The 27065-nt window shown below is 37.5% G+C and overlaps 1 protein-coding gene across 3 annotated transcripts in view; it reads left to right on the top strand.

Annotated features, from left to right (window-relative positions):
- The first annotated feature begins 11865 nt into the window (after positions 1–11865).
- DPH5 (diphthamide biosynthesis 5) overlaps positions 11866–27065 on the top strand; it is a 42195-nt gene continuing 26995 nt past the window's right edge. Inside the window, exons 1-4 of one of the 3 annotated variants that reach the window (XM_069598927.1) lie at positions 11866–13305; positions 13520–13677; positions 17285–17409; positions 21828–21936. In XM_069598927.1, the coding sequence (XP_069455028.1) occupies positions 12999–13305; positions 13520–13677; positions 17285–17409; positions 21828–21936 (699 nt within the window). In that variant the 5' untranslated portion in view covers positions 11866–12998. Of the gene's footprint in view, positions 13349–13519; positions 13678–17284; positions 17410–21827; positions 21937–27065 lie in introns of all 3 variants that reach the window. The other 2 variants (XM_069598928.1, XM_069598930.1) reach the window with 2 other exon arrangements.

The raw sequence follows: 27065 nt of genomic DNA, 5'->3' as shown, positions 1-27065 counted from the left end.
CCTTCCAGACATCACCCTGTAAGTCTCTTCTTTTGACTGGTTCTGCTTTTAATCTTCTGTGCCTTAATAAAACTATAATTTATATTTAGTGCTTTCCTGAGTTCTGTGAATTCTTCTAGTGAATAATCAAACCTAAGCGGGTCAAGGGAACCTCTGAAATTTATAAGTAGCTGGTCAGAAGTGAGGGTAGCTCTGGGAAATCATAAGCTTGTAGCTGGTGAATGAAATGAGAGCAGTCTTGTGGAAGATTGTGCCCTTAACCTATGAAATTTGGCCCATGGGTAGAGTCAGAATAGCATTGCAAAGGCTCTACATATTTACTGCCACCTGTATTCCTGAGCTACTTTCTCTAACCTCTAAGTTCTTTGGTTCAGAAAGGAATTTTGACCATTTTTAAAGAATAAGCCTGCTATACATTATATAATTGCAATTGTAACAGTAGTGATTATTTCTGATGTAAATCAGACATCAGAGACTTTTTTCCCAACAAACTTTTATTAAGGATATTCCATGGGCACATTCTAGATGTCATGATACCCAGATAATACACAATTCCTGTTGCCAGGAAGTTTTGGTCTAGGAAAGACTCAGATAAACCATTACAGCAGAATTAGTATGATCAAAGAAACATGACGTAGGAGACATGGCAATGCCAAATGAGTAGGTCAGAAAGAAGAGCAGAGGCCTGGAAGAAACGCTATTAGAAGTAGGAGAGCTGGGCAGGGTAAGAAGGAGAAAGAGGACAGTGTGGAAGGTGAAGAATGGAGTGCCCTCTGGGACCTGATAAAAAGTTGACTTGCACATAGGAGAGGTAACAGGTGCAGCCAGAGAGAAACACTGGGCCCAGAACATAAAATATCTTACAGACACTATGCTAAGAAGTGGGAGTGTACCTTGAATGTTGTTGGGAAGCACAGAAGGATTTCAAGCAGGAGAATAAAGTAAAAGATGTGTTTCAGAAAAAAACAAAAAACAAAAAACAAATTGGAACAGTTATAAATAGATTAAATATCAGATGAGATTGGAATCAGTCTTAAGAAGTGATGAGGTAATTCCAGACAAAAACAGTAAGCTTTGGAATTGGAAAGATGGAGTCAGAAACAAGTGATATAAGGAGGTAAAATGGGAATGTACTTTTTTGATTTTGAAGGGATTGGCACTTAGGGATGGCATCAGGGTTTGGTCTGGATGGTGCTTCTTGTCACTAAATGGAATCCAGGAAGAAAAGCATCCATGGTGGGAAGTATAGCAGACATATGGCTGAACATGTGAGATGGCAGTTCGGGTAAGTTATTGCAAGTGAAAATACAGACACGAGGGTCATAACTTTAACAATGATTCTGGAATTATAGGAATGAATAAGGCATCAAACTGGAGTTTGTAGAGCAAGGAAAGAATGAATAAGACCAAGAAAAGAATCCCCTCCAAACACCAACGTTTGAAAAGCAGAGGGAATGAGAACACAGAAATTGGAGAGAAATGCTGTCACAAGCCAAGGAAGAATCAGCAAAGTTGCAAAGATCCAGCGGCAGAATTTAACGCAGGTCAACAGATACCACGGTTTCACTATAGAAGGGATGAAAATCAGATTAAAGAACAGCAGGATTAACAAAATAGCAGGAAGGAGGAATTTGAGATGACCTCTGGATATTTTTCAAAACATGATATGTGAGGGGAAGAAGTATTGGGTAATAGCTAGATGGGGTAACAATTAGAGGAAGGTTGTTCTGATTATTTCTAAGATGGGTACACTCTAATATGCTGAAGGTAAAAAGCCAGCAGCGAGGGAGTAGGTGCAATTAGGGAAGAGGATAATGGGCTTCCCTGGTAGCTCAGTCAGTAAAGAAACTGCCTGCAGTGCAGGAGACCTGGGTTCGAGACTTGGGTTCAATCCCTGGGTCAGGAAGATCCCCTGGAAAAGGAAATGGCAACCCACTCCAGTATTCTTGCCTGGAGAATCCCATGGACAGAGGAGCCTGGCAGGCTACAAGGGGGTCCATGGGGTTGCAAGACTCAGACACAACTTAGTGACTAAATCATCACCATAATGGATGAAGCTAGGGCTCTGTGAATGTGGGAGAAGAGATTAAGAGAATGGGTAGAGGGATACATGTTCAACAAACAACACGAGGAATACCTTGCTGCCAGCAGGAAAGAAAAAACAATGGTAGGGATGCCACTACAAAGAGAAAACTTAAATCACAACTCAAACTACTTACAAGGACAGGGCATTCCGTAACAATGGAAATCCTATTGAGCTTGCTATTCTTTGAAAATGATACAAAATAGGCAACGACTTCTATACTTCTGCAGAGGAATGCCATACATAATATTAGGCCCAAATATCCCTTCCACACCATGGTTTCCTTTTCCTGAGGAAGCCAGGAATTAACTACTGAAATAGATACGTTAAGTGGACATTCTGTTTCTGCTGAGTAGGCAGAAGGCATGACTATATTGTGACAACATATTTATAACGTTTTAAACTAGCAATCATTAGTACTCATTTTTCTATGAAAACAGTCTCATAAAAATAGACCACAAAAACTTAATTCATCCTATAACTGAAATTTTTCAATAGTACCTCGGCAGTTTTCATGGAAAAAACAAAACACTCTGAAATGATGGTGTACTTAGCTGTCTGGAATCCTTAAAAGATGAGTCACTCATTTATGAATACCAACCCCACAGGGCAACCAATTCAAATGTATGTCCAGGAAACAAACGTCTAAAGGGGAACTTATAAAAATGGGGCTCACAAGAATCCCATTAACCTGTATGCTGTGTGGAAGATTGATATTTCCTTATGTTTTCCCAGAATCTAGGTAATAATATTCACTTTCCTGTACAGATTGTATGGTCATCAAGTAACCTACAAGTTGGTATCTGAAAGAAGGAATGTCTAAATTAGGAATGCACAACCCCTGCTGCTGCTGCTAAGTAGCTTCAGTAGTGTCCAACTCTGTGTGACCCCATAGACGGCAGCCCACCAGGCTCCCCCGTCCAAATAAAGTTGACAAAATGATGCCCAGATTTTTGTATGTCAGAAACAGGTAAATAGAGTTAGTATTAGTCCATTGCTATGACACTGGTATTCCGGGTAACCTGGAAAATCCAGTTAACAGGTTTTAAGGCTAAATAGTTCATCTGCAATATAGTTCCCCCCTCCACACTGTGACATAAATAAACTGGTTATCTGGTGATCAGTTGAACATCCGGAGTTTCCTTGTGTTACCTAGATATTATAAAAAGAACAGAATTAGATCAAGCTATTAGAGCATTATCCAGTTTAATTAATCCCCTTTTCGCTCTCTTCTCCCACTGTACACTGCCTGTACCTTTATTACAGCATGTATTGCTGCCTATTACCACATGACCACTACGTAACACAGCTACTGATGCTGTTATTCCCACCTGAATATAATTTCTAGAGGACACAGAAAGTAACCTATGCTTTTCTTTTTCCCTAAGAATACAGGGCATATAGCCTTACATACAAGACAGTCAATAAATATTCATTGTGTTGAACGAGGGACAATTAAGGTCAAATAGGTATTCAAATTAGTTGTGAAAGGAATTAAGTTAAATCTCTCCATGTGATGGACACTCACGGATATGCAAGAATATGTCAAAAATGTGGTGCTCCAGAAATTCGTATGTCTAGCTCTCAGGGCTTTTGGGGAGAAAGGCATAAAAGTATTCCAAGTAATTTGCATAAATGAGTAAGTCTCAACTCTTACTCTGTCTATTTATTCCTGTATTCAGCTGTTTACAGTAGGCTTCCCTGGTGGCTCAGAGGTTAAAGCATCTGCCTGCAATGTGGGAGACCTGGGTTCAATCCCTGGGTCAGGAAGATCCCCTGGAGAAGGAAATGGCAACCCACTCCAGTATTCTTGCCTGGAGAATCCCATGGGCGGAGGAGCCTGGTGGGCTACAGTCCACAGGGTCACAAAGAGTTGGACACAACTGAACAACTTCACTTTCACTTTCAGCTGTTTACAAGAGGGGGCGGAAATCCCATAGCTCATTCTAGTTTTGTTGAAAAAAAAACCTGGATTTCATGTTTAAAATAATCAAATGTCATGACACACTAGAAAGACAGAGTTTTTTAATGCTACATTTCTTTGTGGTTTTAAATATTACTAAAGTGAATGTAGAATATCATTAACTTAGGTCTGAATTTACTTTTATTCTCCTGACATTTGAAATAAACTTCTAAAAGTAAGTTTAGAAGTTTGGATTGAAACAGGGTTCCAGTTTGGATTGACATCAGATTTTAATCAATCCTTGTCTTCCCTTCCTCCATTTAATTACGTTCATGATCATCCACATTGATTTATATAATTAATGCATCTCAACTTATTTTGCCACTGAGTAGATTCAAGATTGATTATTATTTCATATACATATCACTATAATAGTTTATCAAATCACTTACTTCTGTTTAGTCTCTCCCTTCTCAGTTCCATTAAGCATATCTACTTGATGGCTCTTGTTAAGCAGCAGTCCCACCAAGTCACTCTACAAATATTGAGCATCTACTATGAGCAAAGCACTGATACAGATGTCACAGAGAAGATAAAAACGGGTAAAACACTGCCCTTGTCCTTCACATCCACAGTATAACTAAAGAAATAACAAGCAATAGTAATAAAACATTAAAGGAAATGAGAACTGGAAGAAAGGGAAGAGATTGCAGCTCAGGTGAGATACTATAGTATACATTTAAAATATACTATATTTTAAACTAGAGTTTAAAAGTTAAGATGCCTATGGAATAGAGGAGGAGTATTCCAGGTAGATGTAACAATATTAAGCAATGAGTGGCTGTGAAAGTTAAAACAAAATAACTGGAAGTAATATACAAAGCTTAGTTGCTCAGTCATGTCCAACTCTTTGCGACCCCATGGACTATAGCCCGCCAGGCTCCTCTGTCCATGGGGATTCTCCAGGCAAGAATACTGGAATGGGTTTCTATGCCTTCCTCCAGGGGATCTGTCCAACCCAGGGATCAAACCCAGGTCTCCCACATTGCAGGTGGATTCTTTACCATCTGAGCCACCAGTGAATCACAAAATACAAAGAAGATGAGATAAAATAATTTGGGCTCAGCTAGTAAAGAACCCATCTACAATGTGGGAGACCTGGGTTCGATCCCTGAGTTGAGAAGGTCCCCTGGAGAAGGGAACAGCTACCCACTCCAGTATTCTGGCATGGAGAATTCCATGGGCTGTGTAGCCCATAGGGTCACAAAGAGTCAGACATGACTGAGCTACTTTCATTTTCACAAACCTGAGCAGCAGTCTCATTACATGCTGTCTAATGAAGACTACTCTTTAAAAAGTGCTGCTCTAGTACACAATGATACAGCATATAATATTACCTTAAAATAAAAACAAACAAAAATCAAGTAACACAAGATCCAGAGTATATACTCAAGAAAGAGCATAGCAGGTGAACAATAGTTTAAGAAATAGAAAACTGGTCATTGGGTCAACAGGTACAGCTGGGCAGGCTGTATGCAGTCTATGTGAACGGCACTTTTGGTGCACTGTTCAAAGGTACTCAGTAACCCTGACGGTTTCAGACAGGTGAGTATTTAACTTTGTCGGGGTCTCACTTTGCAAAAGGGAGCTCACTCAGGGGGAGATGCATCTGAAGGCAAGAAATTACGTCACAAGACTGAAATCAGTTGTATGGTTCATTCTCTTGAAACAACAGGACAGAGATGCTGGTCCTTAGGAACTAGGTATAGGCAAGGAATCAAGATTAGTATGACTTCTGAGTGTAATTTCTATGTAAGATTATTACAGCTTCTTCAAGAAAAGGACTGGCCCCAGACAACACAATGCCATAATCCCCTCAAATATCCCCAACTTACTGATGAAGATTAACTGGTTATAGACCAAAATTACTAGGACAGGAAATAATTGGAAGGAAATGTCATCGTATCATTATTGAAGGAAAAACATTTATCTTTTTTTAATAGTGATTAATACCACATTTGCTTCATTATAAATAACATTTCAGCTACATTATAATTTTTAAAAGCTTTGTGGTTTAGCTTAGAAATCCATACATTTTCTGAGTATAAATATACTAATGGCAATTTCACTTTTGGGGTGAGGGGAGAGGAGAGAATGGTCCCAAGCTTTAGTTAGACACAGAGAAATTCTGTAAAAACCAACTGATCAAAAAAAAATCTTTGTTTGGTAATATATCAACTGTTAATTGTGTAGCACACTGAAGGCCTTTTGATATACACTTTACATACATTACTACATTTAATTCTCAGAAAGCATCTAAAGTAGTAACATTTATAATGGCAGCTAGGAACTGAATGATTACTAAGTACAAGACACTGTTCAGAGCAATTCATACGCAGTATTACTGCCTGTAATCCACAAGACAGTCCTCTGACATAACTACCTTTATTATCTGTATTTTACAGATAATATATCTAAGGATTCAGGAATGTTCCTAAGGTCACACTTTTAGCACAGAGGGCCAGAATTCAAGTCTAGTAGTCTGACTTCAAAGCCCAGGTTCTTAATCACAGCTTTCTACTGCTTCTGCAATTGGTATTCATGGCATAAACAGTATCTTTGATACTACTGTTGCATTTTATCAAGTGCCTATTATTTAATAAATGTTCAAAGAGGAACAATAATCAGAAGTGAAGATAAGATTAAAATAGATTCTATTTGAGTCTGGATACCAATAAGCCATTATTTTCAGAAAATGTAATGAAACTGGAAAGTGAGGTGCTGAAAACTGCTTGAAAGAAATAATGCTACTCAGTTACAGCACAAAACTTTACTGTAAATCAAGCAAAAAAATCAAATAAAATAAACTAAAATGCAAGGAAATGAGGTTAAGATGAATCATGCCCTATGCCTGCCTGGGATTTAGAAAATGAAAACCAAATCCACTCCAGGAAAATTAAAGTTGGTGGAAATTCTGCAACTTGATATAGACAGGGGTTTAATTTTGGTTAAAAGGGTTTCTAGATTTACCACAGGAAAAAAACGGGCCTCTAAGTAACATAGGTGACCATATTATCTGAATAACTCAATGTCCACAGAGTTTATTAGTGTACATATTTAATAATGACAAGAACTTACGTGGTTTTTAAAAAAATTTATATTCTGGTTATGCTAAAAAAAAGTACTCTTTTACTCATCCATATTGAGATTCTGAGAGTCATCCAGGCTGTTTTATGTAGCAGTAGTTCACCTTTTTAATTGCTATATAGTATTGTTGGAGAAGGCAATGGCACCCCACTCCAGTACTCTTACCTGGAGAATCCCATGGACGGAGGAGCCTGGTAGGCTGCAGTCAATGGGGTTGCTAAGAGTCGGACACGACTGAGCGACTTCACTTTGACGCACTGGAGAAAGAAATGGCAACCCATTCCAGTATTCTTGCCTAGAGAATCCCAGGGATGAGGGAGCCCAGTGGGCTGCCGTCTATGGGGTCGCACAGAGTCGGACACGACTGAAGCGACTTAGCAGTAGCAGCAGCAGCATTGTATTGTAGAATGGACTACAGTTATCTTTTCAATTGTTGCTGAGCATCTAAAATTTTAAAAAATTAATTGTTTATAATCCGAGTGAACATTTTCTCTACTCATCAGATTTTGTTTACTAGAATACAAAGTTCACCTGCATGCTAGCTCTCTTCTACTTTGAATATTAACATATTGGTAGGCAACAGTTATTTGGTGCCAATCAAGTCTACAGTGTGAAAGTCAATGACAGAATGATAGAAATAAAGTTTTTCTCAGAAAAAGTACCTCCGAGTATAATAATAATAATGTTTGCTTAAGACGACTCTTGTGAATCAATAACATAGTCCACCTAGAGGTCTAATTGAACGATGTCAGGATTTCAAAGAACTATAGCAAATGAAGAAAAGAATGAGAACCAATCTTGGTGAAAGATGAGTCTGATTCTCATAATCTGATAGACACTGTAGATTACCATAAAATTAATTTCAAACTCCATATCTGCCATTATTGACTGAGTCTTTACTAAATGCCTAATACTGTACTAAGCCCTTAATATGCATTCTTTCATTTAACCTCATAATAAACCTATGAAGGATGGTATTATTATCTCTATTTCACAGATGAGACAACTGAGGTTTAGAAAGGGAATGAGCTACTGAAACCATATACAAGCCCCTGTGTCCCTGTCCTTTGCAGTAAAATGCTTCCCTGGTGGCTCAAACGGTAAAGAACCTGCCTGAAATGTGGGAGACCTGGGTTGGATCCCTGGGTCAGGAAGATCCCTAGAGAAGGGAATGGCAAACACTCCAGTATTCGTGCCTGGAGAATTCCATGGACAGAGGAGCCTGGTGGGCTAGTCTATGGGGTTGCAAAGAGTAGGAAACAACTGAGTGACTAACACACAACCAGTTTCCCTTGAGTCTCCAAAGACTGGCTCAATAGTTAATGATTAGGAAATGTGAAGGTACAGAAACAAAGAATAGACATTGGGTTGGGAAACTGGTAACAATTTAGACTATAGGTTGTTACCAGTAATCAGTTACTACAGATTCTTTCACATGGCAGAATCACTGATTTCACAGTTTCCTAAAAGATATAAAGGCCTGACACACATTCCCAAGTTGTCTTTAGAGGATGTAGACCCCTACCAGATGAAAACAATGCCCACAAGCACACAGACCCTAGACCTGTTGAGACCCAAAGGTTGATGACGCTTGAAACTTCACCTTGATGTCAACCAATCTGAGAACTATGCATAAGCTGATCACGTCTCCTCTCTTACAATGCCTTTAAAACCCCCTTTTCCTAAGCACCTATATAAACGCCAATAAAAATTAATTTTAAAAAACAACACACACTTACCTGAAAGCCACTGGGGAGTTTGAGTCTTTTGAACACGGGCTACCCACTCCCCTTGCTTGGTGCCCTGCAATAAATGCTGCACTTTCCTTCACCACAACTTAGTGTCAGTAGATTGGCTTTACCGTGCACAGGCAAGCAGACCCAAGTTTGGTTCATTAACACTTCTGAGCAGGAACACCTAAATTTAAACCAAGGTCTGAATGATACCAAAATCTGAGTTCTTAATCATCATGCGAACTTCTCTCTGCATAATTCTTCCCTTACACATAATGCATTTATAATATCTTACTATATGTACATGCGTACTCATTCATCCAACATATATCTACTGAGCATACGTGCCAAACACTGCTCTAGGTGTTTCTTTCACGTTAGTAAACCAAACGGAACAACAAATTCTTGACTTTCTGGTGCTTATATTCTAGGATGGCACGGACAGTAAACATAATAAATTAGTAAATTACACAGTTATGTTAGAAGGTGAATATGTGCTCTGGGGGGAAAGAGCAGATGCAGTGACTGAAACTGTCGGTTTTATACAGGTTAGGCCTCATTGAGGAGGTAAATTTTGGGCAAAGACTTCAAGGAAGTGGAGCCAGGAACAAACAGATACCTGTGGGGTGGTGGTGTGGAGAACACCAGGAAATGAGGCCAGAAACAGAAGAGCGGTAAAATGCAATCACATGTGTACTTATGTAACTCCTGTAGAAATGCAACAAAATTATAACATAAGTTGACAGCTGAGTGGACGGATAAATATGTGATTGAACACATACAGCAAAATGTTAAAACTGTAAAACCTAGGAGGTGGCTATGTGGATATTTACTGTAAAACTCTTTTAACTTTTCTATATGTTTGAAACTTTTAATGATAAATTGTTGATGGAAATGCAGTCATACTTGACACCTGTTTTAAATGGCAAGACAGAAATCAAATCACACAGAAACATTCTGCAAAAAAAAAAGATGACACCAGGGTTTTTTCTGCTTATATTTGCTGAGGTGGGGAGGGAAAAAGACTGCCGTAACATGTTTACTTTATCTACCTCCAGAAAAGTCCTCCAAATCCACACTCCTTTTGAGAAATGAAGGCAGGCAGAAAGGTGTGTTTAAGAATTCTATAGTGAAAGTAAGTTCCTTTGACTGAATTTTGAAAATTAAAATATTAAATTACTTCTGTATTTAAAAATACAGTATTTCTTTACCAACTCAGAATAACTTCACTTTCAATATAGATTTCCTGAAAAGAAATAAAGTATACCTTTCTTTGGATTACTACTTACTCTTTATGGCAATGTTCTTTCCCTGTGAAGCTACCTGAAATCACCCAAGGAAAATCTGAAAACTGAAACATGCTAGAAATGATCAGTACATTGGAAAATTTACCTACTCAATAGTGAGCATATAAAGTACATGTGACATGTCAGGAGGCTTTCAACATGACTTCCTAAAGCATCATAAGCAAGGCATGTTTATGTTTGATAATTTCACCAATGATTTTTGACCGTCATCAAAATATCACTCTCTGCATTGCATAAAGACTGAAAAAGAAATCATCATCAAAATATCACTCTCTGCAATTCATAAAGACTGAAAAAGAAATCATCATAGCAAAGAAACTGCTCAGCTCGTAGTGAATAATGACCTATTTAACAAACATTTATTGAATACCTACCATGTACCAGACACCGTGATATGCCTTAGGGATGAGACTATAAATAAAATATGGCCCCTGATTTAATGAAATTTATGGTTTGATAAAGAAGATACACAACTACAAAACACCTAAATTGATGAGTAAGTATGTGTAAGGAGTGTTATTGTAACAAAAAGGAGATACCTAACCTAGTTTCAGGATCTCTGGGACTACTTCTTTGATTTAGTCTTAAAGAGTGAGAAGGCAATGGCACCCCACTCCAGTACTCTTGCCTGGAAAATCCCATGGACAGAGCAACCTGGTAGGCTTCAGTCCATGGGGTCGATAAGTCGGACACGACTGAGCAACTTCACTTTCACTTTTCACTTTCGTGCATTGGAGAAGGAAATGGCAACCCACTCCAGTGTTCTTGACTGGAGAATCCCAGGGACAGAGGAGCCTGGTGAGCGGCCATCTATAAGGCTGCACAGAGTTGGACACGACTGAAGTGACTCAGCAGCAGGGATTTAGGCAGGAGAAAATGGCCAAGGGTATTCCATGCTGAGGTGGCCGCCTGACTAAAGGCAGAGAGGCACAGAGTAGCATGTTGTGGGCACAGAACTAGACAGCTAGAGAAAAAGCTCATGGTAAGTAGAGGAGACAGATGAGGCTATAGTATAGGTAGACAACTGTCACATCATGGTTGATCTTGTGGGACATGTTAAGGAGACTGGACTTTCTCTTGGCCTCAAAAGGATTTAGAAGGGGAGTGCCATTTTCAGATTGTACCTTAGCTAGATCTCCTCGGCTCTTGAGAGAAGGATGAATGTGGAGGAGACATGGTGACCAGCTGCAGAAATGCAATAATGAGGACCTAAATCAAGATTGTGATGGTAGCCATGGTTTCTATTGAGAAAGACCAGCAGATTGTCAGATTAAAATGTGAGGTGACTTCCAGGTATCTGGCTTTGATAAGAGTCTATAGATGGTAATGTCTTCCAATCAAAGCAGACAATACAGAAGAAAAAGCCAAGTTGAAAGCTGATGGATTCAGCTTTGGATGTGTTAGATTTGACATGCCTCTGGGTTACTCAGATGATTTCCAGAAAAAAGTTAAATACAGGATGCTGAGGAAGAGGTCTGAATGAGAGGTGAAAATTTGAGTCTGCAAAACATAAAAGATAACCTGAAATCATGGTAATGAATATTACGGATTTTGTTTGTTTCTTAATGTAGCCATTCTAATACGTGTGCAATAGTAGGAATGGTTTTTAATAATTTCCCTAATGTCTAATGATGTTTGGCATCTTTTTAAATGTGTATTTGCTACTCATGTAACTTCTTTGGGGATGTGTCCATATTTAATTTTTTCTCATTTTTAAAACTACTTTCTTACTATTGTGTTTTGAGAGTTCTTTGTATATTCTCAATATAAGTCCTTTATTGGATATATGCTTTGCAAATATTTCCTCCCAATGTGTGACTTTAATGTTTTCTGAAGACCATCATTTTTATTTTGCTGAAGTACAATTTATTTTTTTCTTTTCTCTATCATACTTCTGTTTTTTCACCTAAGAAATCTTTGCCTAAGTAAGTCACAAATCTTTTTCTCCAGTTTTCCCTCGGAAATTTGAAGTTTTCCACTTACATCTATGAGTGAATTTACTTTTGTTTATTGTATTTGTATGAGGAATGAATCTAACAGTGACAGTGGATAGAACCAAACATTAAGTGTACAGAATGAGAAGGCCAAAGCCTGGATGAAATTCAGAGAGAAAAGATAGCCAAGGCTAAAGGAAGCAGAATAGAGCAAAAAAGCATTGTCAGAGAAACACAATGCAAATTCTGAATAATCAACATTGCCTGCTAAGATGTGCAATGGAAACTGCCTTTTTAACTTGGATGAGGTCATTAGTGACCTTAGGAAGACCATATTCAGTCATCTCGGCATTGGAACTACATTTAACCAACCACTTTAAGAATTCCCCCTGTGGAAGCGTTGTGGCGAGATCTGAAATCCGTGAGCATTCTTAAAGGTCACTTCTCGAGGCACAGGAGGGTTCTGGGCTTCCCGAACCGACGATGACTGAGGCAGATTCCAGTCACACACCCCTTGGGGCACTCCAGAATAAGGTTTCGAGGACAAACCCGAGGAATCACGGCCCCGCTGGGAAATTAGAACCAACATTCATCACCAATTTTGCCAAAATGACAGCTCGACAGGAAAGCAGCTGGTTAAATTACAGCCGAAAGAAAAGGCGAGGATGGGAATGTGTGCATTAGGGCTATCTCGGAGCAGACTAGGGAAACCCCTTCCACCCGCCACCCTCTGGTGTTTCTGGAGGAGAGAAGGAAGGCGTGGAGCTCCTTGGTCCAACCTCGCGGCTGGTTTTCCTCGCTGGCGAAAAGCTCTTGCACTTACCTGGTTCCAGGATGGGATGTTTATAAAATTAGGGGATCGTGGGCAGGCCTCGTCCCTTCCCAAAGGCCATGCCGGGGAACTGGTCGGACTCCCCTGACTGGGTGAACTTTCGCCTCCCAGCCCCAGCACCCTGCGGGTCAACCTTAGTGGCGGTGGGATGCGGGGTGCCCCAGCCCGGAGCCTGCAGAAACCACCCCTTACAGCTAGTCGTGAAATGCCGTAAAGCGGAGGCGCTTTGCGGCATCGTAGGTGAGGACGGCGGCGTGGATCCTTCCTTTCTTTGGGTAAATCCTCTGCTTTGCCAACTACTTCTGGGGAACGGAGGCAGACAGAAATTTGGGGAGGACAGGAATTCACCTGTCGTCTTCTCAGCGGGTAACTGTCTGCTCCTAGCGTTGTGTAATAAGAGAGAAAGCGGGTAAGGCTATTTAAAAACACTCCAGTCCTTATTTAAAAGGTGGGAAGTTCTTAAATCTCCCGCTGACATGCCGTCCCTCCCCGTGTTGTTTTGGTTTTCGTTTTCATTACTAGATTTTAGGTTTCCTTGGTGTAGCTGACACTTGATTTTCATATTCATTTCTTCCTGCAGTCACCCTCCCCCTGTTATTTGAGATGCTTTACATGATTGGTTTGGGCCTGGGAGATGCTAAGGACATCACAGTCAAGGGCCTGGAAGTTGTCAGACGCTGCAGTCGAGTGTATCTGGAAACCTATACGTCAGTCCTGACTGTAGGGAAAGAAATTCTGGTAAGTGCTTAAGGCTTTCTAGCCTCCTGGGAAGACGAATATTTAACAGCGGATTTTCTTTTTGCACTAAGCGGAATCGAATTTTTCAGGTCTCCTGGTTCAAACCCTTTAAAATACATCCCCTTCTCATGAAGAATCTGAGGAGTACAAGAATGGCAATCATACACTAACCATGTGACTTGGAAAATGAAAGGGTGCTTTTTCTTACAAGTCTAATTGTGTAGCTTTCTCCATTAAATAGGAAAGGAAAGTTATTTTACACTCCTGGGGATAGTCATCAGAATCCCTTATTTCATGAGATAGCCAAAAAATCCTGAGTTGAGTGCAAATGAGGTGCTAACACAGCCTTAATGAGTTGGTTATGTATTCATACCTTTGAAGTATTTCCATTGGGAATGGTAATCACCTTTCTGTCTGTGTCTTATCCAGAGAGATCTGACCTTTAAATAGACGGTTCCCAGTCAAGCTTATACCCATACACTTGAATGTGCTGAGTGAGCCAGGAACTTGGTAACCATAGAATTTGCTAGCGTATCATACATTTAGCTGGATTTGGTTAAAGGCTCAGGAAATTTTGAAAGAGGGGTCAGATTCAGGTTCATCGTCAAATTTCAAATAGAATGTAGATTAAGATGCAAAAACTGATGGATATATTACAAGAGGAGGGAGAAGATTTTAGGATTGTCTGGTCTATCAAGTCTTCCAAAGAAAAAGGTAACCTAGAGAATTTTCAGTCTTCTGGCCTCTCAGATTAACAGCCCATGGAACTCTGAAGGTCTCACAGTTACTTTAAAAGCTGAAGAAGGACTGCTACTTGAATTAGCCATACTTTGAAAGGAAAGGTGTGTCTAATGACCAGCTTTAATTTGTTGGCTTCAATTTAATAGGATGGAGCCACAGTCTCCAAGCTCAAGATGATAGAAATATTCCTTTCTAATTAGTGATCAGGGGCATTTAGAATGAACTTAAAATCTTCTTAGAGAATATAGACAAATAACAAGTTAGCAGTTTTAAAGAACTAGGCCTGGTTTTATGTCTCTGTTCTGTCACATGTTAACATGTGACCTTAGACAAGCCCTTTAACTTTTGTTTCTTGCTTTGTAAAAAGAGGACAGAAATGCCTGCCTTACAGGATTTTAGCATAGTGGCTGCACAAAAGTGTTCAGAAATAGGAGTTAATAGACATTTCCAAACATCTCCATATCTCAGTTCCTTCATTTGTCAAATGGACATAATAATCAGTTGGAAGGCTGTTAAGATTATATCATTTATTAGTGTATTTGAAACCACTTTGCGAATTTAAGTGCTAGCTAAATGTTAATTTTGGTTACTATGATTTTTAAAGTATTTTTCCCCAAAAAACGTTTGAACAATTATTACTTATAGGGTCAAAATCTGGGCCTGGAAGGTGGATGGAAAGTGAGGGAAGCATGGATTAAGAGTTTGGGATAGAGAATGGATAAACAATAAGGTCTTAGTGTACAGCAGTAAGTGAACTATAGTCAATATCCTTTGATAAACCATGATGGAAAAGAATATGACACTAGATATTATGCTCCTTAGGGCAGGGGTTGTGTATGTCTACACTGTTTGCAGCATCATGCATAGAGCTTGGCATGGAGGTTGTAGACAATAAATATTTTTCAAATGAGTGAATGAACAAATACATAAATAAATGGTTATGTTAAAAATAATGTAGTACCTGTCTATTTCTGCTTTAGCAGTTTCTTCCCTTTTTTTTAATTTAAATTTATTTATTTTAATTGGAGGTTAATTACTTTACAATATTGTATTGGTTTTGCCATACATCAACATGAATCTGCCACGGGTGTACATGTGTTCCCCATCCTGAACCCCTCTCCCACCTCCCTCCCAATACTATCCCTCTGGGTCATCCCAGTGCACCAGCCCCAAGCATCCTGTATCCTGCATTGAACCTGAACTGGCAATTCGTAGTTTCTTCCCTTTTTTAAGCATTCTTTTTAAAGAGGATCAACCATTTGATTATATTGAGGTATTAATGTGTATTTCTCTTTGAGGATTTTTTTAAATATTCTGTTTTCTCAGTTAGATAATGAAATATTTCTTGAGTTAGGATAAGTGATAAATATGGAGTAAACATGATAGAAGTCTTGAGGAGAGAATGGATTTTCTGTTAAGTCATTTATAAAAGATTGGATTGGATTACTGCCAGCATTAAGCTAGTAACGTGATTCCTTGATCTTTAAGAAATTTTAGAAGTTCAGAAAAGAACATCATTTCTTTCAGCTTTAAGTAATCATATGTGTGTTCTCTTACATATGTGACTATAAATGTTCTGCAACTATTAAGTTTACTGGGCTGACGAAATTAAATAAGGTATATAAAATGAGTGATTAAGAAAAGATACGTGGTAAGAGGGAAAATGAAACATTTTTCATCCATGAAAACATTGTCATTGGGAACTTCTGGAACATTATCTCTAAGAAGATGTGCAATGAAAAGGAAAGGATCTTTTTTCACAATTGAGAAACTGATTGTAGTTAAGTATTAGGAAATAATTATCACTTGGAACTATTTAGCCTTTATCTGTAAATGGTTAATGATTTGTTCATTTGCTTGACAAATATTACTGAGTAATTGACACTTTTCCATTATAGCAATCTTATAACTTTTGACATATGATATAATCCTTATGACTAAAATAAATTTATTAGCATGTAAGAAATATTATTATTTATCTATGCATCCACTTTTACTGTATTTGAGTTATGTATTACTCCACAGGAAGTCAGTTATAAGATTCGTGATCTTGCATAATAGGTTGTAACCACTACCCCATGACCACTAGCTCACTCTTACATGCTGCCATTCCAGTTAAGGTCAGCCTCTTGGGTTTATGCTTTGGGGTTGAACTTCTGGGGATTTGTTCACAAGTAGTGTATGGAGATTTCCTATATATTTAGAATTCTTTTTTTTTCTCCTGCAACTCTGCCTTTTTTTTTTTTTTTTTTGCCAGAAACTAGGAAGTACAGTTTTAAATTAGTCTTTCCTACAATTATGTAGGAATGATTGCTGGTTTTGTAAACAACTAAATCATAATTTTCTACTATTTCTCATTGAAGTTATCTTTTATTTTCATCAGGGTCCCGTAGATTTTCCCAAGGAAAATTTAATAAAACCCAACTACCATATATGTATGGTAAACATATGTTAAATAAACATATATTATTGTTTAATATATTTATTCTGTAGTATTGTGTTTCTGAAGCAAGTAAGGCTCATGCATACATATTTTCTATTTAAACTACAATGTTTGGCCTGGTCTGTTAGACCCAAATTTAGAGGTTAATTTAAAATGCAAAAAGCCTCAGATGTTAGGAGGTCTACCTCCTCTTGGGATATTAAGATAGCCCCAGAGACAGAGTTTAATTGCAGCATGATACAGAGTGCTAGTTCATTGATGAGTTGTATTCAGGGATTAGTGTTTGGATGGTTGCCAGGATTTGCACCAGCCACAGACAAAGATTGTTTTGTGTGTGTGAGAGAGTGTGTATGTGTGTTTGTGTGTGTGTGTGTTGAAATGGTCACCTGCTATCTCATTTTTATATTGAATTTAAATTTATAGGAAGAGTTTTATGAGAGAAAATTGATCCTTGCTGATAGAGAAGAAGTGGAACAGGAGGCAGATAATATTTTAAAGGATGCTGATATCAGTGATGTTGCATTCCTTGTAGTTGGTGATCCATTTGGGTAAGTCAAAGCAGATACTTTGACTTAATTTATTTACTTTTTTCATCATTAAGAATTATTATATTTAGAACTTTGTCTTCCAGGTGCTGATAGGAGACTGTTTACATAGGCTCTGTCTAAAACCTTATAAACTTTGGTTATCTTTGAGATTCATGAAGAAAATTTACTTGGGAAAGATGTCATCATGTATCATTTACATTGGTTATCAAGTGTCAAGTTTATGTTGTTGCTTCTGCTTTTGTCTAGAAAGTTACTTAGGACATCAAATAATAAAGTAGTATATTATTATTAAATAAGTATATTGCATTATCAAGAGTCATACATGCCATTTATTTTGCAGGTAGGTGCAAGTGTCTTCTGCTTGCTTAGTCTTAGACTCCCCCTCTTCCCGCCCCCTTTTAATCATCTGCTATTTAGTGATACTGCTGTCACTTTACTTGCCTTGAATTTATCATTTATGAAGCCTCAGATTTCAATTTCTTATATCCACTGGGAGCTCTGTTCTTGCCAACATTACTGCAAAGATGGGCTTGTACTTGTCTAGTCAAGCATCATCAATCTCTAATGTCAAGCCAAATAGAACAATTCTTTTTCTCCAGCTGGTGACCCAAAATTTATGTCACAGATTTAAGGAACATAAGGACAATTAAGTCACTTTGAGCCCACCATCAAGGATATTTTTCAAAACAATGGAGTTACATGTACATGTGTCTGTCAAAAGGAAAATAATTTATATCAATATGAGGTTTTAGAGATTATGTATCATTATTATACTGGTTGCAAATGGTATCCAGTCATTGACAAAGTCCAGGAAACCAACGCTACTTGAAGTAAGATTTGCAGACAGTTATCAGCCTATAAACTTACCAGTCCATGATGAGATAAGTACAGAAATTGAAAGTAAGCATTTAGACACTTTTATAACAATTTCACAAAATAATGTTATCTCTGCTGAAACTAATAATCACAATCTCATTGACATTCTTAAAAGATCACTAAATGTGTGGGTAAATGGACTTTAGGGAGGCAGAGTAGCCCTGGTGCAAGAGAGAAAAAGACAAATTGGGGAAAATTTAGAAGGAAAAAATGCTCAGATGTATGTAATAGATGAGGAAAAGAAAGAAGTAAGTCTTCAAGTGTTCTGGCTTTAGTAACTGAGTAGTTGATGCTGCTATTTTCTGAAATGATGAAAACCAGCAAGGAAGAGGGCTGGGGAGATAGGAATTGGTCCTGGAAACGTTTTAGCTTTCATGATACCAGCTAATGGAGCTCAGGGGAGAATCTATCCTGGTTATATGACTTTTAAAGCCACCCATATCTAGATATTTAAAAACAGAGGAATGGGTGGAATTACTCTAGGAAAGAATAAGAGCAAGAAAAGAAGACCTAGAATGGGTCAGTCCCTAGGATTCTGGCATTTCATCATCTCTCAAGAGCAGAGGAAGATAAAAACCATTAGAGTTGTGCTAAAACAGAAGCCAAGGAAAGAGAATGTTTTAGAAAAGAAAGAGTGGTCAACTTGGATGTACTGCTGAAATGTTGAGTAGAAGGCAAGGATAGAAAAGTCTGTGTAATTTAAAGACTGTATGGAGGAGTTGGTGCTGGGCAAAGGTCAGGTTTAACAGTTGAAGATTGTGAGGTAGGATGGGGGGGAGTTGGGGAGAAAGGGAAATTTCAGTCTAAATGAAAAAACCTGAGGCCCAGAGAAAGTACTGCTGTGCTACTCAGAATCCTTCAGTGACTTCATGGCCTTAAATCTTTTAACAGTTTATCTACTTTTTCCATTGGCTGCTCCTCTTTTTGACTGTGGTAGAACCAAGCTATTTTGTAAATGTTTCACAATATTCATTTTCTGTTTCTTTGCTCATACTTTTTCCTTAAAACAGACTGTTCTTGCCAGTTTCTATTTAGTAAAATAATAGATTCTTTGAGACCCAACTTAGATGCCACCTCTTCTAAGAATCTTCCCATGTTCTATTCAGGAGTAAATGCTTTTTTTTTTTTTAAACTTCTAGCGAATTAATTTCCCTCATGTCAGTGACTAGTCATATATAACATTGCATTCATATTTATGTGGTATTTACTGTACTGTAGTTGTTTTTCATTTACCCACTGTATTACTATTCAGATATATTAGTCATTGGAGATAAGATGATAAGGAAGGTATAAATTTTAATTCGGCCTTGAAAATTTTGAATTTAAATTAAATGGATAAACCAGGAATGGAATACAAAATGTAACAAGGCACTGAAATGCTTGCTTATATATGACCAAAAAATGTACTGTCTTTAAGTTTAAGCCCCTTTCTACTTATTTGAATAAAAAATTCAAAAAGAAGAGGAAATTGTTTACTCACTCTTAAATTATTTTTTGTAATTTTTAAAATTTCAGATATTTAAAAAGTTATAAAATTTATCATTTTAAGCATTTTTTGACAGTTCAGTAGCATTAAGAACATTCACATCATTGTGCATCTATCGGCACCATCCATCTCCAGTAATCTTAAATTCATGAAGAAGGTACTTGAAAGTCAGTTAAGTCAGTTGGTGTAGTTCTCATCTTTGCCCTTTTATCTAGGTAGTTTAAAGCAATGTGGAAGTTAATCACATAAAGAATGTAAATGACTTTAAAACATACTGCATCAGTAGATCTGACTCAGTCATGTGAGAGATGACAGTGCTAAGCTTTCTGTCCTCGTAAAGAGCAGTTGAACAAGGTTGTCATTAAACAGATTCTTTCTAAAGATAGTTCTGTTTTTATTCCATTCTCTATTTTAATGTGCTCTGTAACTATATGTATTTTATAATAAATGAACACATAATTTTTTATCTTTATGTTGTGTGCCATTTCCTTCATGGCATGCATGTGCATGCACAGACATACACACACACACACACACACACACACACACAAATCTACCTTTCTTTGCCTGTCTCCTGTGTACCTTAATGTGAGTCATTTGATTGTTCCCATTCTGCAAATTAATGTTATTATAAAGTAAAATGTAAAATAAACATACTCAGCCTTATATATTCAAACTGATTTTGGATAGAGCCACACATGCCCAGAAATAGTAATAAATTTGTCCTTACACACAGCAGTACACATATGCATGTAAGCACCCGCACGCACACACCCACACAGACACACGCACACACACACACAGCCTTTCTCAGTCTACTATAATGAAATATTTTCATGAGCCACAGACTGAGGAATGCCTGGTGTGAGGGTGTTAAACATGTAGTTCATTCCAGTTTTTTTTCTTTTTTTTTTTAATGATGCAATATAATCTAGGTAATTGTAATAAAATAACAGTTTTATCACAGTTTTTCATAGCAGAAATCTGAGAAGCTCATTTAATCACATTTGTAGCAGTTTCACAAAATCAAATCACTTTGCCAGGTCATTAAATCTTCACAGTATACCAACCACATCTGGTCATTTTAAATGAACTTGTGAAAAAGAGAATAATTCTAAACCAGTTTTTCTTTCTGCTCATCTATTTAAATAACTCATCAAGTAACTAATTTAATTTTCCCTTATCTTAGTGTTAACTAGTAAAATTCTGTTTGAAAGGGATATTAAAAACATTCTTTATAACAGACATTTGTATTTTTTAAAAAAGCTTATTCTAAGTCAAATTAATGATTATTTTTATAGTAGCTGTTGTTTCATTTTATGTGTGTGATTAAAAACAGACTTCCCTGGTGGGCATTTGTTAATCTGTTTCTGGCTGCCTCATGGGGTAAAAGCCCTTGATCTTGCTACTTGGTATGCGTTGACCAGTTGACAGGTTCTGCTTGTTTGTATGTAGTTTCTCAAACATGCTAATGTTGCTTTCCCCAGTTGGGCCTGGAGTTTTCATCAAGGGGGATACAAGCTGTTAATAATGCAGTTCTAAATTGATTTGGGGTTAAGTTTCACAGTATCCATATTTATGTTTACACATATTCTCTCTTTACCCCGAGAATCAAAGCCTTCAAAATAGAGCAGAAATTAACAAGTAGTCTAGTTGTGCTATAATTTGAAACTTTGTCACAGAAATTATAAGAGAGGTCAAAATATTTGAGAATTGCTTCTCAAGTTCAGTTGCTGAGTAATATTCCACAGATGTCTTTTGCAGGTATTAACAGAATAAAAAGATCAAGTTAAAAGTTCCCTTTTTTCTGTAGCTGCCAAGGCTGCTTTAAGAGTGTTAAAGGCATAATTTAACATTGTACAGGGCCTGTGTAAACTTATACACTTGCCAGAATTCCCAGATGACAGATTAAGCAGGTGCTTTGAAATATTTGAGGGAGAACAGTGTCCTTGACTGATTCTTCTTGACTGTTTGGGCTCATGAAATGTTGTAGATTTACTGTCTTAAAAAGTCAGTTTTTGTTAGTTTAACCCAACCTGATCTTTTCTCACTATAGGGCTACAACACACAGTGATCTTATTCTGAGAGCAACGAAACTGGGGATCCCTTACAGAGTTATTCACAATGCGTCCATAATGAATGCTGTAGGCTGCTGCGGTTTGCAGGTAATACTACAAAAGAACGGTTTTCTTAGTGGTATTTGGCAAAAAATGTTTTTGTTTTCTGCAAATTCCCATAGATTTTATTATATGTCATGAGTTGTAAGACAATATTATTTTATATAAGACTGTGTATTAAGTTTTTTAATACTAGATATTTTATACTAATTTTCCTATACCTTAGACTTTTCCCCCTCCCCCTTAGATCATTGAAATTTATCTAAAGAAAGATTTTAATTCTATATCCAATTGGTACATACAAAAAAGGGACTATAACTCAATTGGTTAAGTATTCCTAAAACCTTTTTACATTATTCCAAATGACTTACTCTGCATTGCTGAGGGCCATGTTTTTCCACATGGGTATTGTTTTCTGTGTGGTCAAGAGCACTATGATGGAGCACTTCTTAAAATAATTCATAAAAGAGCTAAATGCCAGTGATATTAGGCTTTTAAGCCAACTTTGCAGTTACTGATATGTAAAGTTAGTTGTTTTTAACCCAGAAATCTTGGTTCTGAGGAGTTAAAGGAGTACTCTAGCTGCATTTAAGATTTTCTATTTCAAAGTTGGAACACGAACGCCAGGAACATTCATGTTCCAAGTTTGAAATTTGTGTTCTGATGTTCACATGAATGTAATCCCTGACAGTTGTGACTGCTTATGGCCAATAGTAGTTTTAAGACTCCATTGATTGTTGAGACACAGTCCTATTTCAGATATAATAGGAAAGAATTTGCACCTTACAACCTGTGAAATACATCTTCCTGGAATACATAATTTTAAATAACCTTGCAAAGTAAGGGACAACATGAGCTGAGAACTGTTGGCCTGTATTAGTTGGTTTCCTCTCTGTGAATATGAAACAGACATTTTATTTTCATGAAATCTTAAATATTTCGTTCATATATGTGGAATATTCTCAAAATCAAATAAAAGAAAAAATAGTAGTTATTCTTTGGGGAATCATTTGTGTATTTCCAGTATCTTGGGAAGTATAAAGATAGCTTGATCCTTTCTGCACATTTATTTTAAAAGAAATATAATCGTATAAAACTTAATTAACACTTGTATGCTTTAGTGAAGCCCATGGGTAAAAGCTCTGTCAGTTATGAAGTAGTGGCATGATTATTCTGATAAATGCAGTTTAAAATTTTCTACACACTAGTTAGATGTCCCAGATGCATTACCACATAAAATAAGAGCTGCTAATTATTAGGCACAAAGAGATGACGCAGAGCCAGTGGATCACCTAGCTTCTGAATTCAATGCTAGCAGTATATATGGGAAATCTCAGAAAACACTTTTTCTTTTATTCTGAGGGTCCATAAAATTCTATCTAAGAATTCATCCGTTAAAAAAAAAAAAAACAACAGCTGTTTACAGCAAGAAGCTACATTACCCTTGGAACTCAGTGCTGTCTCTGGGACTTTAGAGGGAACTGTATTTTTTGTATTACCTAGGAAGAGTAGCTCACTTTAATTGACTAGTCCTGGCCAGTCATCCCAGAAATATTGCCTTTGGTTCTGAAGAACCAGAGAAAAAGTGTAAATCATTTACCTTTCAATATTCATTACTTGCTTTTGGTTATAACTATGTCCAAATTGGCAAAGAGCTTTGCTGTCTGTTTTGTCTTCTAATAAAATGCATACTTAAAAAAGCCTTGCCAATTCAAGTCTTCTTTTTTACACTTAAAATTCTTTCTGAACATTTCTGTGTTGGAATAAATTGAATTCTTGATGCTCAGATTCTTAAGTGATTCTCAATCTAATATGCTTTCCTCTGGACAATGCTGCCTTTCGTCATTTAAGAATGATTGCCAGGAGAAAGGAAAAAGGACAAAAGTTATCATGTGTTAGATAAAAATATGTGAATCTTACGCTAATTGACTATGTATATTTTTTCATATTGGTTTTGTTTTTATATCTGAAGGTTAGTTAGTCACTTTCCATCATATTTTGCTCTAAATTATCTTATGATAATCTATCATTTAGAGTTTTTAAGCCTAAATTTTTAAAAGATCCTTGTCTTTCTTATGTAAATCTGTTATCCAGACTGGCTAAAGTTAGACTTGTCCCTCTGATCCTCTACATTGATAAAGAAGTGCAGAGTTGTTTTTCTTATGGTTTAAAATGAATGAAGGTATTTGAGAAGACATTTACTAAGCAAATTGAAGTTTCTATACGTATAAGCCCTCAAGATCATATCCATATTTACATATATTATTATTGTTTTTAAATGTAACTTTCAGTTTTACGTGAGATTTCTCTAAGCAGCCACAAAATATTGTTTCCTCATCTTAGTTCTGTTTTCTAATCTGGATACGAAATGACTTACTACTTGTGTGAAAAACAGAAGATAGCTTTCTGTTTTCTGGCTTACATATTTATGAAGTCTCTATGAAAGTATAATTCTTGTACCATGCAAGATATTCATATCCCAGGAGAAGGAGGGATTGATGCCTTAAGTATTGATGCCTTTGTATAGTTTTCTAAGATAAAAAAACATGGAAAAATAATTGTATGCATGGCATGCTTAAATTTTTAAATAAATGTCTATCAGTATCCTGCAATGTGAAGTCAAGTGGGCCTTAGAAAGCATCATTATGAACAAAGCTAGTGGAGGTGATGGAATTCCAGTAGAGCTATTTCATATCCTGAAAGATGATGCTGTGAAAGTGTTACACTCGATATGCCAGCAAATTTGGAAAACTCAGCAGTGGCCACAGGACTGGAAAAGATTTCATTCCAATTCCAAAGAAAGGCAATGCCAAAGAATGCTCAAACTACCGCCCACTTGCACTCATCTCACATGCTAGTAAAGTAATGCTCCAAATTCTCCAAGCCAGGCTTCAGCAATACGTGAACCGTGAACTCCCTGATGTTCAAGTGGTTTTAGAAAAGGCAGGGGAACCAGAGATCAAATTGCCAACATCCGCTGGATCATGGAAAAGGCAAGAGAGTTCCAGAAAAACATCTATTTCTGCTTTATTGACTATGCCACAGCCTTTGACTATGTGGATCACAATAAACTGGAAAATTCTGAAAGAGATGGGAATACTAGACCACCTAACCTGCCTCTTGAGAAACCTATATGCAGGTCAGGAAGCAACAGTTAGAACTGGACATGGAACAGACTGGTTTCAAATAGGAAAAGGAGTCCGTCAAGGCTGTATCTTGTCATCCTGCTCATTTAACTTCTATGCAGAGTACATCATGAGAAATGCTGGATTGGAAGAAACACAAGCTGGAATCAAGATTGCCGGGAAAAATCTCAGTCACCTCAGATATGCAGATGACACCACCCTCATGGCAGAAAGTGAAGAGGAAGTAAAAAGCCTCTTGATGAAAGTGAAAGAGGAGAGCAAAAAAGTTGGCTTAAAGCTCAACATTCAGAAAACGAAGATCATGGCATTCGGTCCCATTACTTCATGGGAAATAGATGGGGAAACAGTGGAAATAGTGTCAGACTTTATTTTGTGGGGCTCCAAAATCACTGCAGATGGTGATTGCAGCCATGAAATTAAAAGACGCTTACTCCTTGGAAGAAAAGTTATGACCAACCTAGATAGTGTATTCAAAAGCAGAGACATTACTTTGCTGACTAAGGTCCATCTAGTCAAGGCTATGGTTTTTCCAGTGGTCATGTATGGATGTGAGAGTTGGACTGTGAAGAAGGCTGAGCACCGAAGAATTGATGCTTTTGAACTGTGGTGTTGGAGAAGACTCTTGAGAGTCCCTTGGACTGCAAGGAGATCCAGCCGGTCCATTCTGAAGGAGATGAGCCCTGGGATTTCTTTGGAAGGAATGATGCTAAAGCTGAAGCTCCAGTACTTTGGCCACCTCGTGCGAAGAGTTGACTCATTGGAAAAGACTCTGATGCTGGGAGGGATTGGGGGCAGGAGGAGAAGGGGATGACAGGATGAGATGGCTGGATGGCATCACTGACTTGATGGACATGAGTGTGAGTGAACTCTGGGAGTTGGTGATGGACAGGGAGGCCTGGCATGATGCGATTCATGGGTTCGCAAAGAGTCGGACATGACTGAGTCATTGAACTGAACTGATCCTGCATAATATAAAAATTCTGGCAAAGTCTCCTTCCTTATAATAGCTGGTCTTTTTTCTCTTTACTATTTTGACTAGCATTTATGGAAAAGACAGTAACCTGTACCAGTGGTCCTCTGTCTTTAGTGTTCATCAGAATTACCTAGAGGGACTATTAAAGAGTTTGCTGGGCCTTCCCTTCAGATTTTCTGATACAGTATATATCTGAGGTAAGGTTCTGAGAATTTGAATTTCTAAGAAATTCTCAGGTGATACTGAAGCTGCTGGTTATAGGCACCACACCTTGAGAATCACCAACATAGATAAAACATTTCTTAGAAAGTTGAAAACTGTACTGTCATTCTCTGTTGGAAAGGTTGATCTTAGTTCCAGAAATATGCTTGATAAATGTAGAATGTTACCTTGCTGTGCTCTCTTGCTCAATTTCCTAAAAGGGAAGTGGGCACCACTTTCGAAAGGCATTCTTGTCATCTCTGTGAAAGAACTTTCCTATGAATTCAAAAACAGCCATCAGGTTATTGAAGAGAAGTGCTGCTTTGGGTAAGGTGACAGACCTGGACCATATGTACTTTCCAACATCTTTACCTTAGGTTAAGGAAGAGTAGTATGAAATTCCTTACCTGAAAATGGGTGCAGTATTTTTAAACTATCACTTATTATCCTTTCAAACTGTCTGTTTTGTTGTTTTTAAAGCAGCATAGAGAGCTCAGAATCGACCATTGAGTATTTTTTAATTAACTTTGTAGTTTAGTAACCAACAGGAGACTGTTAATTATTAGTATCAGTGAAGGTAAGTAGCTGCATAGATTAACACTTCTACTCACACATACAGACAGTTGCTATGTGTTTTATTACAGTATGCCATAAATACAGTTCTTTACCACAAACCACATATACCTAATGGAATTTTTGTTGTTGTTAAATGGAAAGTATATTAGAGGTTGCCAAGTTAGACATCATTAAGAGGAATAGTTATCTGTTTATTCAGCAAATACCATTTGCCTTCTTACTGGATTTTCAGATGGTGAATAATTGGCCTGCAATGCAGGAGACCTGGGTTCCATCCCTGT

This window comes from Ovis canadensis, chromosome 1, assembly GCF_042477335.2.
Source record: "Ovis canadensis isolate MfBH-ARS-UI-01 breed Bighorn chromosome 1, ARS-UI_OviCan_v2, whole genome shotgun sequence".
Lineage (NCBI taxonomy): Eukaryota > Metazoa > Chordata > Mammalia > Artiodactyla > Bovidae > Ovis > Ovis canadensis.
Note: the sequence above shows the minus strand (reverse complement) of the source record. Positions and strands in the feature narration are given on the sequence as shown.